Here is a 17,692-nt window from a genome sequence, read left to right as displayed (position 1 = left end):
GGATCCCAACGGAAAAAATCTTGGAGAAAAACAAAGTTGAAAGTTGCACATTTTTCGACTTTTATGCCACCATTTGAAGTAAGATTTAAATAGATAAGCTAGTTATTTATGTCGTTATGGCATAGTGGAGTCAGTGAGGTTGAGAAAAATCATAGAAAAGGACGCAAAACGCTGATATAAAACAACGAAACGTAACACGACTGCGATACATTGTAACGCATTTATTTAACGCTTTACTGAAATCGACATAACTTGAGCAATTATATTATACTGCCCAATCCCTTTTATTTTAATCGTGACGTATTCTTAAGCCAATTATTAATAGTGGAAACATTTCTCTTGTTATATTAACATGCATTTACCACTGCACATTGTTATTGTTCCTCATCATTTGCAATATGATGTAGTAACAAGTCATAATTGCTGAACGCGACATGACTCGAACAGGGATGTTCGAATTTTTTAAAATATTACAGTGACTCGAGTAAATGACTAGACTCAAAACAGGAAAAAGAATTGGCAATGAGTCGACTAAAATATCAAAATGAAGTGCTTGCATTCCCCATTTCTGTTTTCATTATTATTATTATTATTATTTTTTTTTGGGGGGGGGGGGAGGGGGTGGTTAGAGTGGTATACGAGATTATACATACAACCAACAAGAAACTATATACTAATCATAACGCATCGTAAATGTCACAAATGTAATAATGGATGCCCAGAAAAGTTGAGTATGGGAATAGTTATATCGTTATGTCAGGTATTGTGTTAAATGAATACTATATATAGTTGTTTACTTCCGAACTGCATAGAAAACACACGTGGGCGCAACTCTCGTTACGTCTTGTTAGTTTAGTATGACAATGCAAGCTATTCACGAACAGCGCCACCACTTTTCCTCGTCGCTGTTACGCCGTCTGTCTACTCGTCATGATCAGATGATAGTAATGCATCAAATTATATTAGTTGCTCCATTGACTTAACGCGTCCAAATCGTCACTTTTCAAGGTCGCTAGAGCCTATCGATCAAAGTTTTCGAATGACATATCTAACCCCATTTATGATCAAGCCCTCATTACGGAATGTTTTCACCAACGCATGTTTGGAATGCCTTAAATCACCTTCGATGCTCCTGATATTTAAACCATCAGTAGTGTATGTTATCCTCGCCAACATGCAAGCATCAAACGTAACGATGATAACTGTAAACTAGAAGAAAAAATCAGTTCAGTTGGTCCACTTTGAGACGTTACCCGACAATGGTTAAACTGCCCAGATGGTATGGTATAACTGTTAGATCTTCTCCTGGACTTTTAACCTTCGACCCAGAAATTATATCTCCGGCGAGTTCATGTTCGTCGAGGTGCAACGTTCGATCATCACGCTTTTGATTATATATGCCACTGGCGACACTGTAATAAGTATAGCGCCAACTATCGTTAGTAAATCGACTTTTGACTGAACGATGAAGCTTTGCAACAAATAGGCCACGATCACTTGCACAGTAGCCAATAGGGATACCGTTTTCGCGTCACGTGATTCCAAAGCCATATACGTAAATAACGAAGCAGCTATACCAGAGAAGCAGGCGAGTGCTAAATAACTCCATTGGTCAACCGTTCGCATCGTTTCATATCCAGTGTGATGAACGCAGACCATTACTACGAAAAATGGAAAACCGATGGTACATTTCACTAAAAATAGTAGATATCTGTCGAAAGACTTTCTCACAGTTAAAGAACGTATTGTGACAAATTGACCTCCCCCGCAAAAGGCTCCTAACAGTGCACATACAGACCCTAGAAAATTTGTAGGGGTGCTTTCATTGACCTCTGACCCGAAGATAAATGGCGGTCTCGAAACGAGTACAACGCCCAAAAGATCGAGTGCAATTAAAATGGCGTCCAATATTGAGAACGATTCCCCTAAGAAAACGGCTGCACATAGAGCACACCATAGAGGTTTGCTTAATAGAATCGCACTGGCATTCCCTAAGGTTGTATAGGAATATGCCATCAAGGCAAAACCGAAATTTCCAATATCAAATAAACCAGCTGCGAATAAAAGAACTGTTTCCTTTCCAGTAAATTGTTCAGCTTCTCTCCAATTGATCCAAGGAATCGCAAAGGCGTTCAAAACGTTGTACATAAAGCACATAAACCACGGAGATATATTTTCCGCCGAAAGTAAATTGGCTCCGAGGCCTTGTGAGGCAAATAGGAATCCGGAGAGCAATGCAAAGTATAATCCTCTTTGCTCATAAAACAAACTCTCTATAACATCATCACACGCCATTGTGGAACATCTGTTGATCAAATATACAGACACATAGGTATAATAGAGAAAGGTAAGGCTATACCAATATACAGGCAGCATAGTAATAATATTAATAATAACAATTATCATCATCATCATCATCATCATCATCATCATCATCATCATCATCATCATCATCATCATCATCATCATCATCATCATCATCATCATCATCATCATCATCATCATCATCATCATCATCATCATCATCATCATCATCATCATCATCATCATCATCATCATCATCATCATCATCATCATCATCATCATCATCATCATCATCATCATCATCATCCTCATCCTCATCCTCATCCTCATCCTCATCCTCATCCTCATCCTCATCCGTATCCTCATCCTCATCATCATCATCATCATCATCATCATCATCATCATCATCATCATCATCATCATCATCATCATCATCATCATCATCATCATCATCATCATCATCATCATCATCATCATCATCATCATCATCATCATCATCATCATCATCATCATCATCATTATTATTATTGATTAATAAACATTGCACATGAAGTTTACATATAGGTAAAGTAAGAATACAGCGAGGAGGAGGCTCAATAATATACATATTTGCGGCCGGTGCTCACAGCCCATTCAGTCACTCTTAAGGTGCCAAATATTTTAAATTTGCTTTTCCAATATGTGTCTGTCGCGTGTGAGAAATTTTAATTATATGATAGAATGATGATAGTTTGTTATTGAAAGAAGCGCTTTATATAGCGTCCATTCGGTATAAACCACAACACTCTTTCAACCCTCGTGTCCTTAAAAGTATATGTAATGCATACGGAAAACCATCAAAAATACACCACCAGAGAAGACGTGTTTAAAAAACAAGAATAGTCATCAATAGTATACGAGCCAAGAATTTACCAGGCGTTATTTCACCGCGGAATTTGATACGCTTTAACGTCTAGTCTACAAAAATCAGTACAAAAATCATGAATATGATTTGTCCATTGTATCTGCATCATGAGAATCAAGATTTTGAAAGACTGATTCTACACAAAATCTTATACAAATTGAACAGGCATAGTTTTCTCCATGGTCGCAATTCGTACGCATGTCCCATAGCCTACCGCAAGTTAAGTTTACAATGGGAATGAATCTTTTCCCGCATATATATTATATATATATGTGTAACTCTTCCGATTCCATACAGAGTTTAAAGCGTCCACCATGTAATTATATATAGACTTATGCCATTTATGTTATCGATTGAAATGAGGCTAATAGTATTTAACCCGTCGCTAAGTTTAACATTTCACTAACATAAATCATATAGGCCTATGCCTATAACGTGGAGCCTACGGCATTTCATATACGGACATATTCTTTCACAATAAAGAATATATAGACTATATATACTAACCAGTTCCGAGAGAGTTTTTGTTATTGTCGTGATTTGATGCCTCCGTCGAATAGAAATGACTATACATAAAGTACAGATAAATCTTCGTTGCATATAATCATATCAATAAAACATCCAAGTCAGGCCATGTCACATGATCACTGATTCCGTATCAGAAGTAGGCCTATTCAATGAACCGTGTGCAGTCCTATATATAAACATATATATGGGCATAAGCCTACACTTTAAACCGGGAATCAAAAGCCTTGCAATAGCAGCTAACGAATGCTAATTGCGTGATATAAATGATATATATATATATCTATATTGTTTGACATGTTAAAAGTTTCAATCAATAAACGGATCGAATATTTAGCGAGCAAACACAAAGATGGCAAACCTGTTTGCAATGAATACAGTACAGATATCATTCATTATAATTATAATTAATTATCGATAATGCAGGTAGGGTGACAACCACCCAGTTACAAGAGTAACATGAACCCACGTAGTCTATACCAGTATTTGTATTTTAATAAGTCTGCAAATTCATTAACGAAATGGTTGTATAGACAACGGCTGAATGGATGACTCTGAATTAAGTCACAAAATTAATTTTGTTATCACTGAAGACCGTACAATATACTTGTATCAGTCTGCATTTTGTCCTTCATTGCTGCCCTTTAATATATGGGCAATGGCCCCATCAAACCATATTTGGCTCATCGGTTAAAGTGTTTGTCATTTGGCCAGCAAACCGTAAAGTTAGTTCGTCGGATACAGAACACAACAGGAGGAACACTATAGTACTGTAAGGATCTCAGGTTACACGTACAATCATTACATATTTGTCCCCAAAAAATTGTGATGATTGTCACTCAAGAGGGCTCTGTTGTTGTACACATGAATTCAAAAGAAAATGTTTTAGAATTATAAGAGTTATTAGATTTGAAAAACAAAAACAAAGGATTAACATTATAACGTTAAGTGTAAACCAAGGAGCTGAGGTCACCATCGATTCAACCTTAAAAGACCATTCCATAGAATGCTTACTTTTTTTTAAAGCTGAGTACCTTGGTCACCAGAAGGGCTATGGACTGCTGACTAATTTATACTATGATGTAACAAATCTAATTTTCTGTCGTCTTTGAACATCTATACTGACAAGTTATGATGGTTATGAAGATGATGATGATGATGACGACGACGACGATGACGATGATGATGATGCTGCTGCTGCTGACGACGACGAGGACAATAACTACGATGATGATGATGATGATGATGACGACGACGACGACGAGGACAATAACGACAACGATGATGATGATTATGATGACGACGACGACGACGACGACGATGATGCTGCTGCTGCTGACGACGACGAGGACAATAACTACGATGATGATGATGATGATGATGACGACGACGACGACGAGGACAATAACGACAACGATGATGATGATTATGATGACGACGACGACGACGACGATGATGCTGCTGCTGCTGACGACGACGAGGACAATAACTACGATGATGATGATGATGATGATGATGCTGCTGCTGCTGACGACGACGAGGACAATAACTACGATGATGATGATGATGATGATGACGACGACGACGACGATGATGATGCTGCTGCTGCTGACGACGACGAGGACAATAACTACGATGATGATGATGATGATGATGATGATGATGATGATGACGACGTTGATGACAATGACGATGACGATGACAATGATGATGATAATAACAAAATTATAAAGTAATTGATACATTCAATCATTGAACATGTCGTTTAAGAGTGTACTACGACATTCAAGTATGTAATATTCTACCTGTAACTAATATTTGAGTTTGTAGTAAAATGCAATATAATTTAATTTGCAACTGAAGACAGAATACTTTGCATGTAAATGATAAAAGTAAATTGGATGTTTAGCTTCGTCGATATGAACAAACATAACGTGATCATATATAGTTAATATCAAAGTTACACTTCAGGCAGCAGAGGTTATAAGACTCTAACCAGAAGGTTTTAACAATATCACATTCTCAAAGCAAATGCTCTAGTGTTTAATTTATTCCTTTCTGACAAAATGTAAATATAGCGAGCTATCCTTTACATTGATCTCAAATAAAAACATGTTGGAACTAAGTATTCTATGCAAGACACTGAACTGAAGGCATGTGTTTTGGTATCTCGTACAGCCAGATAAGGTAACTCAAAAATTCTTTCCCAGTCATACGTCTTGCTATCAATTTCTTGCCATTTCTGGATTGCTGCTAGTTGTTGTGATTTTTTCTCAATACGATACTTGTAGATATATTTTGTTACTTTGGGTGACGTAATATCCTTTTACAAGGCGTTGCTCATTACCATTTGGGTTGTGAGCTTGAATTACATATTCTTTCCAAGGGCTTGGAATCACCGACAAAATTCCGAAGTAAAAAGTACAAAAGGAAATGATCCAGATCGAACTTAGTACAAAAACTATCAAAACCAATAGCATTTCCAATATTGCCGAAAAAGTCGAGAACTCGAAAAGCACCTTTTTGTTTGAGAATATTTGAAAAAAAAAGGAGCTTATTATCAAATTTTGAGGAAGGAATTATTTAAAGTAAATTGGTCACCGTATTTATCTGGGGGTCTGTAGTTAAAATCCGACCACGCGTAACACACATCACGAATACAATTATTTGAGATATTGATGTCATTTTGATAAAAGTTGCATTTAAATAAATATCCTTTTCCATACGTCTTAACTCCTTCGTAAAATAAAACTTTCCATAAAACTTTATTTTCATCAAGATACAGTTGAACCCACTTACACTTTAAACTTGTTGTAAAAGACCTTACGTCAATCATATTCAGGCCTCTTTGGATTTATCATTAACCAAAACGATTCTCTTTACTTTGTTTGGGTTGAAACCAAATAAACAACAAAAGAAGACTTTCAACTTAAAAAAAAAAATGTGTACTCGGATTTGGTAAAACGGTAAATAAATAGACAAGTTGTGAAATAATAAACGTTTAATGAGAACAATTTTCCCCATGGGCGGAAGATCTCTGGAAGACCAGAGTTTAAAAATACTTTTAATACGAGACAGCTTGGGAACATGGTTCAACATATAGAAGTCTTCTTGGTGATGAGTAAAAGAAATACCTAAATAATTGACAGATTCGTCGCTAATAACTAACTTTAAATTGCGAAAATAACGTGGTGGGGTCGAAAACAAAGGTCCAAGGGTGAATAATGCAAGATTTGTCCTAGTTTACTTTTCAACCAGAAATTTGCAAACTCTTCAAGTATTTTCAATGTTTCCGAAATATCCTTCATTTAGCCATTAGTCATCACCACCGTGACATCAGCATAGGTCGAATTTGTTAAAACAGCATTAGCAATAACGATACCAAGAATGTTAAGACTTGACTTAATGAAGGGCAAAAAAAAATCTCAGAGCAAGTGATAGATAAATATGGCTAAGAGGGCACCCTTGACGGAAACCACTGGAGACTCTGAAATACTCGGATGATGATGATGATGATGACGACGACGTCGACGACGATGATGATGATTTTAATAATAATAATTTTTCTTAATAAATTTCTTAAGCGATAACTAAATTTTACTATATATAGTAAAACTTAAATTGGTTCACCGACTAACATAGCGTTAGTCCATCTGGTGCCTCTCCCGACTAGCATAGCCTTAGTCAGTTGTTATACCGACTAATTTATTCCTTAGTCAGTTGGATTTCTTAGTCGGTCATCTTAGTCCGTCAGCTTAGTCGATCAACAATTTCTTAGTCGGTAAATGTATATTAGTCAGTTACATTAGTTGGTGACATTAGTCGGTCTTTACCGACTAATTTATATGAGCCACCGACTAGTTTATAGCAGGTTTTACATTAGTCAGGATGGTGCCTCTCCCGACTAACCTTTCTTAGTCGGTATCGACTGACTAGTTGCACTGACTAGAATCACTGAAAGAATTAAACCCGACTAGTTTCACTGACTAGCATCACTGAAAGAAAAGAGAGCAGAAGAAACACAAATAATGTGTACGTTGGCAGTATTTATTTCTGATAAAACTTCTGATGTCTACAAAGGCTGACTTTCGACAGATAGAGAAGAAATCACTGTAAACAAAAATCTGAAAATATGATTTTATTCCAACAAAGTTAAGACAAGTTAATGGATCAAACATGAATCGCAAAAGTATAGCACTGCACAATAATGCAAAGTTGAATCTTGGGCAAGGGTTCCTCATGACTTTCGTTTTAAAGTGGTACCCCAAATCGACACCAGTTAAGTCTTCACGAACAAAGAGTGTTTCTCTTAACTACAAATGGCCTCCCACTTGTCTTCAGAAAGCCAAAATCTGCACCATTATTGACCTGTGAACAGAAAATATGATATACATGTAAGCACAGATACAGATATAGCATATGATAGCTCACATTATCATAAACATACATTTACATTAAAATTTTATAACATATTGGGAGGTATACATTTAAATCTAGGTCCCTCAAATTAGGGTTGTGCGGGATCCCGGTAGTCAAGTAAATCCCGGTATCCCGATCCCGGTATTGACTAATCCCGATCACAGTGCAATGTGTAACTACTACCGGTATTGGGAAAACAACCGGTTATTACATTCGTTTCGGTATCATTCCCGGGAATCCCGGACATAATTAAAATATCTACGTGTTACTATTTGAAATAAAGAAAACAAACACGATTTTTTTCTGGTTTCTGTGTTCTTAGTTTGAATAATATCTGATCAACGTACTGGCCTAGACCTATATATTAACAAATCAACTTTTCACGTAGTAATTTGGACCTAGGCTACACAAAATATCGAACGTTACTTGCGCTCAACATGTTACGGGACCTCAAAGTTATTCTGAATTTTCGTTAGTTATTCTTCCTTCAAACGATGATTGTCAAGGTTCCCATGTACAAAATCTTACCCTTATGCATTTCACCTCATTTTGTTATAATAATTTTAACGATTTTATAAATTTTGAGCCAAAACCGCAGGGAGTATATCCAGTTTAAATCCATCTTCGCACAGGACTGTATACAGTATTATTATAGCCTAGGGTACGGTACTGGTACACAGCAGTGCAGTACTTGAGATTTGATGCTGTAATGAAATGGATTCGTTTATTAATGCGGGGGGTTCCACGATGTCATTTATATTTATCTTTCGCTACTTTTTTTTAATTTTTAGAACTTTTGTACGAAAGATTGATATTGCACGTATTCAAAGTATATTTCCTGGAGTAAACAACAGCCGATTAACGATATAAATAAATCTATACTATTCTTATGTATGTAGTTTATAATCCCGTATTTACGTAGCCCCTATGTTATATTCTTATTGTCTGAAGTTCCAAACACGTGGTTACTTGTTGATCGTTAAAAACTTTTCATTGTGAACTTTTGAACTTGAAGGGGTTGCCCTATTCCAATATCATGGAATAGTGGGGAACTCCCAATTTATGTTTGTGTACGGATTACAAGTTTAATCCACGTGCGAACGTGTTAATCTAATAGCGTACGTCGAGTATGAATGAAGGATGGTGTGGGTTGCTTTTTTCCAAGGTTTGTGCTTTTCTTTTTGGAAGTGTATGTTAAAAAACAAAGGCCCTAATATAGCGTGTTATTTTTTTTATTTTATTTTTTTATAATCGTGCGTGTAAGAGTATGTACATAGCCTAGGCTATGCATATTGAATGAATGACATTGACAGTCTCGTAACTAAGTGCGTTGAACCGTAGATGAAAGTTGAGGAAAATACCGGTTGTAGTTACGATACCGGTATTCATGTTGCAACACTACCGGTTGTGTGAAATCCGACTACCGCACAACGCTACCTCAAATTATAAGCCAGGAATAGCAGCTTTACCAAATAATTATTAGCTTTGCACAGCATAACACCAAGTTATTTTTCAAAGCGTAATAATTATGTTAATCATGTTAATAATGATCCCAATAGACCGGGAGCCCAGAGGGTTTGGTTAGCTGGGAAGGTAACCAATTGCCTTGTACATCACAATGTTCACAGTGCATTCCTGTATATGAAACCAGACGACTTGCAAACCGACTGTGGTGGGTGTGGCTGGGAGAGCAATTTTAAAGTCACCTCATAGCTAACCAAGATCAGTTTTCATGGTAACACATCAAAGTAAGTACAATGTGTCAGGTATGGCCCCAAGAGCAACAAATGGCCATTGCCAGTAATTATTGGTGGTGGGGTACCCCTGCCAGTGATCAACAATTGACCCCTCAAGGCTGACCTAGGTCAGCTCATGAGGTAACCACTTGAAACCTACTGGAAAATGTTGGTTAGGACTTCAGATACAACTGATGGGCATTGCCAGTAATTTTTATTGGTGGGGTACCCCTGCCAGTAGACCCCCAAAATGCCCCCCCCCCTTTTTTGTAGGTTTCAACTGGTCAAATCATGAGCTCACCTAGGTCAATGAGGGGATGGGCATATTGGGGGTCTTCTGGCAGGGGTACCCCACCAATAAAAATTACTGGCAATGCCCATCCCTTGTATCTGAAGTCCTAACCAACATTTTCCAGTAGGTTTCAAGTGGTTACCTCATGAGCTGACCTAGGTCAGCCGTGAGGGGTCAATTGTTGATCACTGGCAGGGGTACCCCACCACCAATAATTACTGGCAATGGCCATTTGTTGCTCTTGGGGCCATACCTGACACATTGTTCTTACTTTGATGTGGTTACCATGAAAGCTGATCTAGGTTAGCTATGAGGTGACTTTAAAATTGCTCTCCCAGCCACATCCACCACAGTCGGTTTGCCAGTCGTCAGGTTTCATATACAGGAATGCATTGCGAACATTGTGATGTACCAGGCAATTGGTTACCTTCCCAGCTAACCAAACCCTCTGGACTCCCGCTCTACAGATCAGTGAAAATTTGACCAAACTTATGAAGCTTGCACGTAAATGATATACTAGACTGTTTTTTTTTTTTAAACAGGTTATGAAAAGTATCTTTAATATCATTAAACAGTTGGGTACAATAGTTAAACTCACTCTTCCATCTTTTTTCTCTATGGTACTTGTTCCTTTGCTTTTTGGACTCTTGGATAAACTCCTTTGTTCTGCGAAGGGTATCAATATATCATCTTAAAACATGTCTTTAAGCCATATATAACACAGTTCTCCTCTTCTGTTGTTGTCTCCACACTGGTGTCGTACATCACAGGAAACCTCACCCTTGACTTAGATATTTGGCTTTTCAATTCCTGCTGGAAAAAAGAAACAGCAAAGTATTCATCATTTGAACAAAAAATTAAATAAAGTTGTTACCACAAAGTTATGTGAGATTTGCTTCCACTATAGTCTCAAAAAACAATCCCAAAGTTTAAAGCAGACTGTATAAAGCTGAAAATTTGAACGAGAGTGTCATCACCATTGCAACCAGAATCAAATGCCCAGAATACAGAGATAATAAAACATGGGCTAAACCTTTGTTTGTTTTTATGATCTTTAAAAATATAAAATTTTAGAAACAGAGGTGCCCTGAGCCAACTTATTTATAGGCCTAATCGTTTTTAGTTGTTATTTTGCTTACTCACATAACAAGCCTGTTTAGACCTAGGCTACAGAAGAAGCAGTACTTTGTTACACTAAGTTTGTCTTTCGGTCGTTTTGATTTAGTCTTACTAGTAGAACTAAAGTATATAATGGACCGGCGAAGACTAGAGAATACCCAGAGTTTTAGCAAATGCGTTATACTGTATCATCTTCATGATCTGATCTATTATTTACGTCAATGAGTTTCATTCAATCTAGGATCAAAAAGAGAAAACTAATTAATCTTAACCTTTAAACTTGGCTACTAAACAGATATGCTTGAATTACAAATAAATGTCAAAAAACATAATCTACGAATCGATGCATATACATATACATAAACAGAATAATTTGAATTCGCGCAAGTGAACCCTGCACTACATTGGACAGAAAAAAAAAACGTGCAATTAGACCAAACTAAACATACTAAATTTTCCGTTACTTCTACATAAAATATCAATACAAATACAACAACTTACTCTTTTGGCAGTGTACTAAAAGCACATGTTATAATAACTTCAGACTATCAAGCCTTCCTGAGAAAAAACGGTTAATACTTCTTACAGTAAACAAGTCGACCGTGAAGGAATGTCGCAATTGTTTCCTACGCGTGACCGGAAATTAAATACTAAAAAATGATAAATGAAAAGGTTAAATAGAACTGAAGCGTGCATCCTGACTGCTCGCAACATATATTACCGTTGACTAGCCAACATAATTTGTTCAGCCTACTGTGACTGTACGTTTGAAGGTCTAGCCTTGCTTATTCAATATCACAAAGCCTACCCATTTAGATTCACATGGGAAATTACAGGAAATCTTTACCAAATGAGTGTAGACTTCAAATAAACTATTGAGACTTATAGTTCCAGCATTTGTTTGGGAATAAATTAGCAGATTATGTGCCACTGTTCAATCTAGCCCAATACACACATAACACATTGTTAATTTGTGTTTAGAATGCACACTTTAGTGTTGAGAATGCACTGCAGTACCCAGTAGAAGCCTATAGGCTACTCACTGTCATTGCACTTGTGTATTGCGAAAGGCCAGCGTGACAACGGTAGCGTTACACTAACCATAATACAGTACTAGTGCCAGTGGCCTAACAATTAACTTTAATTTTACCTTCAAGTTAAAGGAATAACAGGTAGGCCGATGATGGCAGTTAATACCTCCATTCTTCTAAAGACCTTCTTGGGTGATTTACGGTTGAAAGTTGCTTAGAGTGATCGTATGAAACTATGCCAAGTCCAGCAAGCTGCCGTTGCCTCTCGGTTTCCAAATTGAGGTGAATCGAATTGGGTTAAAATACATTAGTCCGTCGACACCGACTAAGCTACGCTTATGGCGTAAATCGGGTGTCCGTATCGTTCTTAGTCCATGGGTTAATATACCTTAGTCCGTCGCCACCGACTAAGCTGCGATTATATTTTCCTTAGTCAGTGTAAACTGACTAAGAAGCACCGATGAAACGAAGATTTTTGCAAGTCCGTGTGCATTGACTAACGTTACAGACTATTTTAACGTTAGTCCGTGGCAATATTGACTAGTTTATTTTTTCAGTGTATATGCACTTACCGAATTATTATGAGCCTATTGCGTTCTTGGTCGAGAACTCACGTGTGGGCGAAAACCGTATCAAAGTCTATGCAGTTTATTTATATACAGTGCGTGTATTGTCGTCGGAGTAGCTTGGTTTGTTGTTCTATTCAACTGACGAATCCGTAACTCTCTGCAGTTGTTCAAAGTTAAAAGCCTGTTTTTATCTTAACATCTTGCCAAATAGTAACATCATGCTCCCTTAGGAACGTGTAGTAACAGGTTTCAGAATAGACAAATTGTCATATTTGTTATCTTTGAAAATTGACAGTCTTGAAAATGAAAAGCGTTTTTATTATGTGCCAGCATAATTACACATTAGACGTACAGAAAAGACGGGCTGCTGGATTTGCATTCTTCAGCTACCATATATATATATATATATATATATATATATATATATATATATATATATATATATATATATATATATATATATATATATATATATATATATATATATATATATATATATATCAAACATATTGTGCATAGTTAAAGCACATAAACACAGTGTCACGATGTATATATGTTAAATGATACAAATAATAATAAAGCGTAATAGGATAATTTTAGGAAGTATTGTGGGACGTTAATAGGAAGCATTGTAGAACGTATAAAAGCAAGCATTTTAGGAAGCACTGTTGGAAGTACAATAGGATGCATTTAAGGAAGCATTGTATAACGTATAATAGGAAGCAATGTAGGTCGTATAATAGGCAGCATTGTATAATAGGAAGCATATTAGGAAGCATTTTGGGGAGAATTAAAGGAAGCATTGTAGGACGGTATAATAGGAAGCATTGTAGGAAGAACGATAGGACGTATAATTGGAAGCATTTTAGGAAGCATTGAAGTTCGTATAATAGGAAGCATTTTAGGAAGCATTGTAGACGTATCATAGGAAGCATTGAAGGACGTATAATAGGAAGCATTGTATGACCTATATTAGTGAGTATTTGGTGGGGTAGAAGATGATGAAGTAAGTCATTCATAAATAGGCCAACTGGTATCACGGATATATTGATCTGTTTTATGACGAATATTTATCTAATTTAGCATTGGCAGAGGTGTTTGGAATTGGCCTAGCCCTTTGGACGCGTACGTCATGCTGTGTATATACATCATACATAAATAACTCTATTCCATTTTAGGACGTTTAGTAGGAAGCATTTTAGGACGTATTGCAGGAACTATTTACCCTGTTTTTGCAAGGTCGCTAGTGCTAAAAGTGGTGGGGTAAAATAGGCACATAGCCGTTTTTACGTGATACTGTCAATATAATAGCGCTCATAAATGACTGTTTTCCGACACATGCGCTTTGGTCACGATTTCCTGACTTTGACACCAAATACTGTATTAAATTGCTATAAACATGCTATTCATAATTTGAATGTGATATGGCCCTTCACATATGAGAAATAAAGCCTATTTGTGGACCCTGTCGCCCCAAGTGACATTTCTCGTGGTGAATGTAATTTTAGAACTATCGCATTATGACCGGTTAGCAGGAAGCAAGTTACAAGTGCCCAGTTACCCCGTTTGGTATCATGTTCTCGCTTTATTCTATATGCTGCAAATTGTAACAAATGAGTTCCTTTCGACTTAACGTAAGTTACGATGTATGAGCTATTAACGTAACCATGCGCTTAAAAAAAATAACTACCACAAATGTAACGTCTTTATTTCTGAATGAAAAAAAAACATTTTTGGTATCATCATTCTAATTCGTTGATATCATTTTTGATATCTGTACGAGATTTATACAATTCCTTAGGTATAAACCTTACGTCACGTAATTAATTACATAGGAAACCGACTCATCCACTTCAACAAATCGACAGCGAGTAACGGAAAACATGTTATATGTATTTCTTTGTCTGTCCATCAGTTATTTGGAATCGTTCGGTTTTGTAAGACCACGGCAGCACCCGAGCTATAGTACAGTAACTACTTGAGATACATGTAACACATGTTACCGTGTTACGAACACAAAGTAGTAATTACTGATTTACGGTTGTGGGGGACATGAACAGTAGTTGCTGTACCAACCAATTAGTGCGAGTTCTTTAATATGCGATTCTAAAATGAGTCGTATCTGGTCGTATTATCCTATAAGCATATAGGCCTTTATAGATATACCAGAACATGGCTTTTCTTCGTTCTCGGTATGACGAATTGGGGTAATTTAAAGAGAGGTGTGAACTGGATCAAGCGGTACCGTTCCTCCTTTACTTCATCTCGTCTTTCTCATCTTCATAGACTCCTTTCCATGCTTGCAGTTCTTTGTCTTACATGGGGGGGGGGGGGCAAGTTAACAGCTTGGCAGTTGTTACAGTGCTACCTGTATGTTACCGTGTTACGAACACAAAGTAGTAATTACTGATGCACGGTAACCAGCTACCATGCAACAACTGTCATCTCGCACAAAGGTTTTACCATTTGTTCTTCGAACTAATACGGTGAAACTGATAAGAATCTTGTACCAGTACCAGTAAAAATATGGCTTTATTCCATCTCGCAATCCGCTCTATATATTAATGGGGAAGTAGTCTGAAAATTTTCAAAAGATAAAACAGAGACAAAACAATTTGGTGACTGCTTACTCTATTTCTCCTCGGCATATACACGCTACTGTTGCAATATGACTCTGTTGTTATGTATATAACATTGCTAGAGTAAACTCTCACCTATAGCGTTGTAGTAAAATATTGACTAATATAGTTATAATGTCTCTTTTATTCGCCACAGTACGATTTATCCTGCCATACGATAGTCATGGTTAACTTTTAGACATTCAAAGTTCATTGGCTCATCACGTTGAGCGTCAGACTGCATGTACTACGACTGATTAGGAATGTGACTTCCGCGCTTAACATTGAAACTTCCCCATAACTAGATGACTGCGACTAGAATTATTCTTTAAAAAAAATGTGTGACCATTTCAGTCAAACGTATATTTTAAAGACTACCTCACAAATAAAACATTCGAACGCATCGTAATGGAAGTCATTCTTACCTCATTCTCTAGACCAGAGCCCTGTTTCTCAAACTTGAAGATGTTTCGTGAGCCTTCCAGTTGATTCCATCCCACGCGTCGATGTTAGGGTTGTATTTAACTGAGACGTGTAGGGTATGTGTGGGCCCCAACCACGCCCAACACCGCATACGAGACAGCCAACCACATTCTCTTGCCGCTTTGTTCTTTATTGCTTTCGTTTGAATTAGATCATTACAGTATTGTTACATGTGCAGGATACATAAATGGTAAATACGGCACAGATATATCATGATGACTTACAAGCCTATAAATCTGTGGTACCAGCATATATGTTGGGTTATATAGGAGTGACTAGTCGATTCTTGTTGTGTTGATATATATGGAAAAACATATCGTGACACAATTGTTAACATGCCTAGACACATGCCTGCACAAATAGTGGTGTTGTTAGAGCGTTCCATCGATAATTCTTTGCGGGTCTATTGGGAGTATACACGTATATATATATATAAACGTATATGTCTGCTATGACCGGTGTGTCACCAAACTCTTTATTAAGTGATATACCGATGCCTTCAAATTGTGTTGCTCATTTATCTATAAGAGTGTATAGATTGATACGACTCGACAAATGTAATACATTATAGATCTCCTTGATAATAAACTGGACAACCAAAACTATCATTTCAATTGTTAGTTGAACAATGAACGTTGAACACGCCGCATGTCCCGGATCTAAACAGGGAGCTGCAACTCTCCCTGATCTTAACACATTATCTCAGCGAACTGCCCAGTCCTCTATCCTTGTGTCAGTATGTTGTTCAATATATATATATATATATATATATATATATATATATATATATATATATATATATATATATATATATAGTACCATCGATATGTGTATATATATACACATATCGATATATATATACATATATATATATATATATATATATATATATATATATATATACACACATATCGATGACTAGTCGTAAATAACTGGGTGAAGCCATAACGGTCATTTATGTGAAGACTCTGCATACGGTCCATTCGAACATTTACACAGTCTGCAGGGTCAAAGACTCAACTTCCATAGGATGGAGCTATGCAAGAATTTACTGTGTTGCTCATGTACAAACTCTATACAGGTGTCATTTACGCAGGAAGTTGTTATAGGGAATTGCTAACAGCAACCCCCATGGGCAGGTCAAGTTTGGCAGATTCAGGACCAAATCAACCCTACCCATCCCTGTTTGTCCCAGAGGGGAACTAGAGAGTACTATTATCTGAGTCATGTGATACAGACATCTTGCCTCATTTGTCCCCGGTATGCCTGGCTACCAAGGGCACTCCCAAGACCCAATCACGATGGGAACTACGTCCCTAGGCTGTCAATCTAGTTTAGTTTAGTAGAAAAAAAGATCAGGAGGGACACTTAAGTCCCCATCAAGGACCCTATAGAGAGAGCAAAAAAAAAAACTGAAGACACAAACACTCAGACCCGATTATAATGCTTAAAGTGCTTGTCCAAAGCATTCTTAAACCCATTGACACTACTTGCAAGTACAACTTTCTCAGGCAAACCATTCCACTCATTCACAACCCTATTAGAAAAAAGTTATGCCGAATGCTAATCCTACTATGCGACTTTTGGAGTTTTGCATTACTCGATGTATCTTATAAGACTGAGGAATATTGGATAACCATTTGATCTAGGCAGGAAATTCAAAGGACATTTATGTCGTGAAAAGTTCCACCA

The 17,692-nt window shown here is 37.0% G+C and overlaps 1 protein-coding gene and 1 long non-coding RNA gene across 5 annotated transcripts; both read right to left on the bottom strand.

The window, feature by feature from the left end:
• Positions 1-610: 610 nt before the first annotated feature.
• LOC139961732 (solute carrier family 35 member G1-like) lies at positions 611-16,676 on the bottom strand. 3 transcript variants are annotated; one of them, XR_011790973.1, is made up of 2 exons: positions 3,716-3,964; positions 611-2,305 (listed from the first exon to the last, which is right to left on the bottom strand). XR_011790973.1 is itself a non-coding variant. In XM_071961167.1 (2 exons), the coding sequence occupies exons 1-2, from the start codon at positions 15,945-15,947 to the stop codon at positions 1,333-1,335; spliced, it is 978 nt and encodes a 325-aa protein (XP_071817268.1). In that variant the 5' UTR covers positions 15,948-16,669; the 3' UTR covers positions 611-1,332. The 3 variants fall into 3 exon arrangements, 2 of the variants coding, with proteins under 2 accessions (XP_071817268.1, XP_071817269.1); XM_071961167.1 differs by lacking the exon at positions 3,716-3,964 and adding an exon at positions 15,943-16,669; XM_071961168.1 differs by lacking the exons at positions 611-2,305; positions 3,716-3,964 and adding exons at positions 2,387-3,261; positions 15,943-16,676.
• On the bottom strand, positions 7,399-12,894 carry LOC139961990 (uncharacterized). 2 transcript variants are annotated; one of them, XR_011791116.1, is made up of 3 exons: positions 11,801-12,894; positions 10,779-10,993; positions 7,399-8,101 (listed from the first exon to the last, which is right to left on the bottom strand). It is a non-coding gene; the product is annotated as an uncharacterized lncRNA (long non-coding RNA). The 2 variants fall into 2 exon arrangements; XR_011791117.1 differs by having other exon boundaries at positions 10,779-10,990.
• Positions 16,677-17,692: the final 1,016 nt, after the last annotated feature.

The sequence above is a fragment of the Apostichopus japonicus genome, chromosome 20, assembly GCF_037975245.1.
Source record: "Apostichopus japonicus isolate 1M-3 chromosome 20, ASM3797524v1, whole genome shotgun sequence".
NCBI classification, from domain to species: Eukaryota; Metazoa; Echinodermata; class Holothuroidea; order Aspidochirotida; family Stichopodidae; genus Apostichopus; species Apostichopus japonicus.
This window is presented reverse-complemented; position numbering and strand designations above follow the sequence as displayed.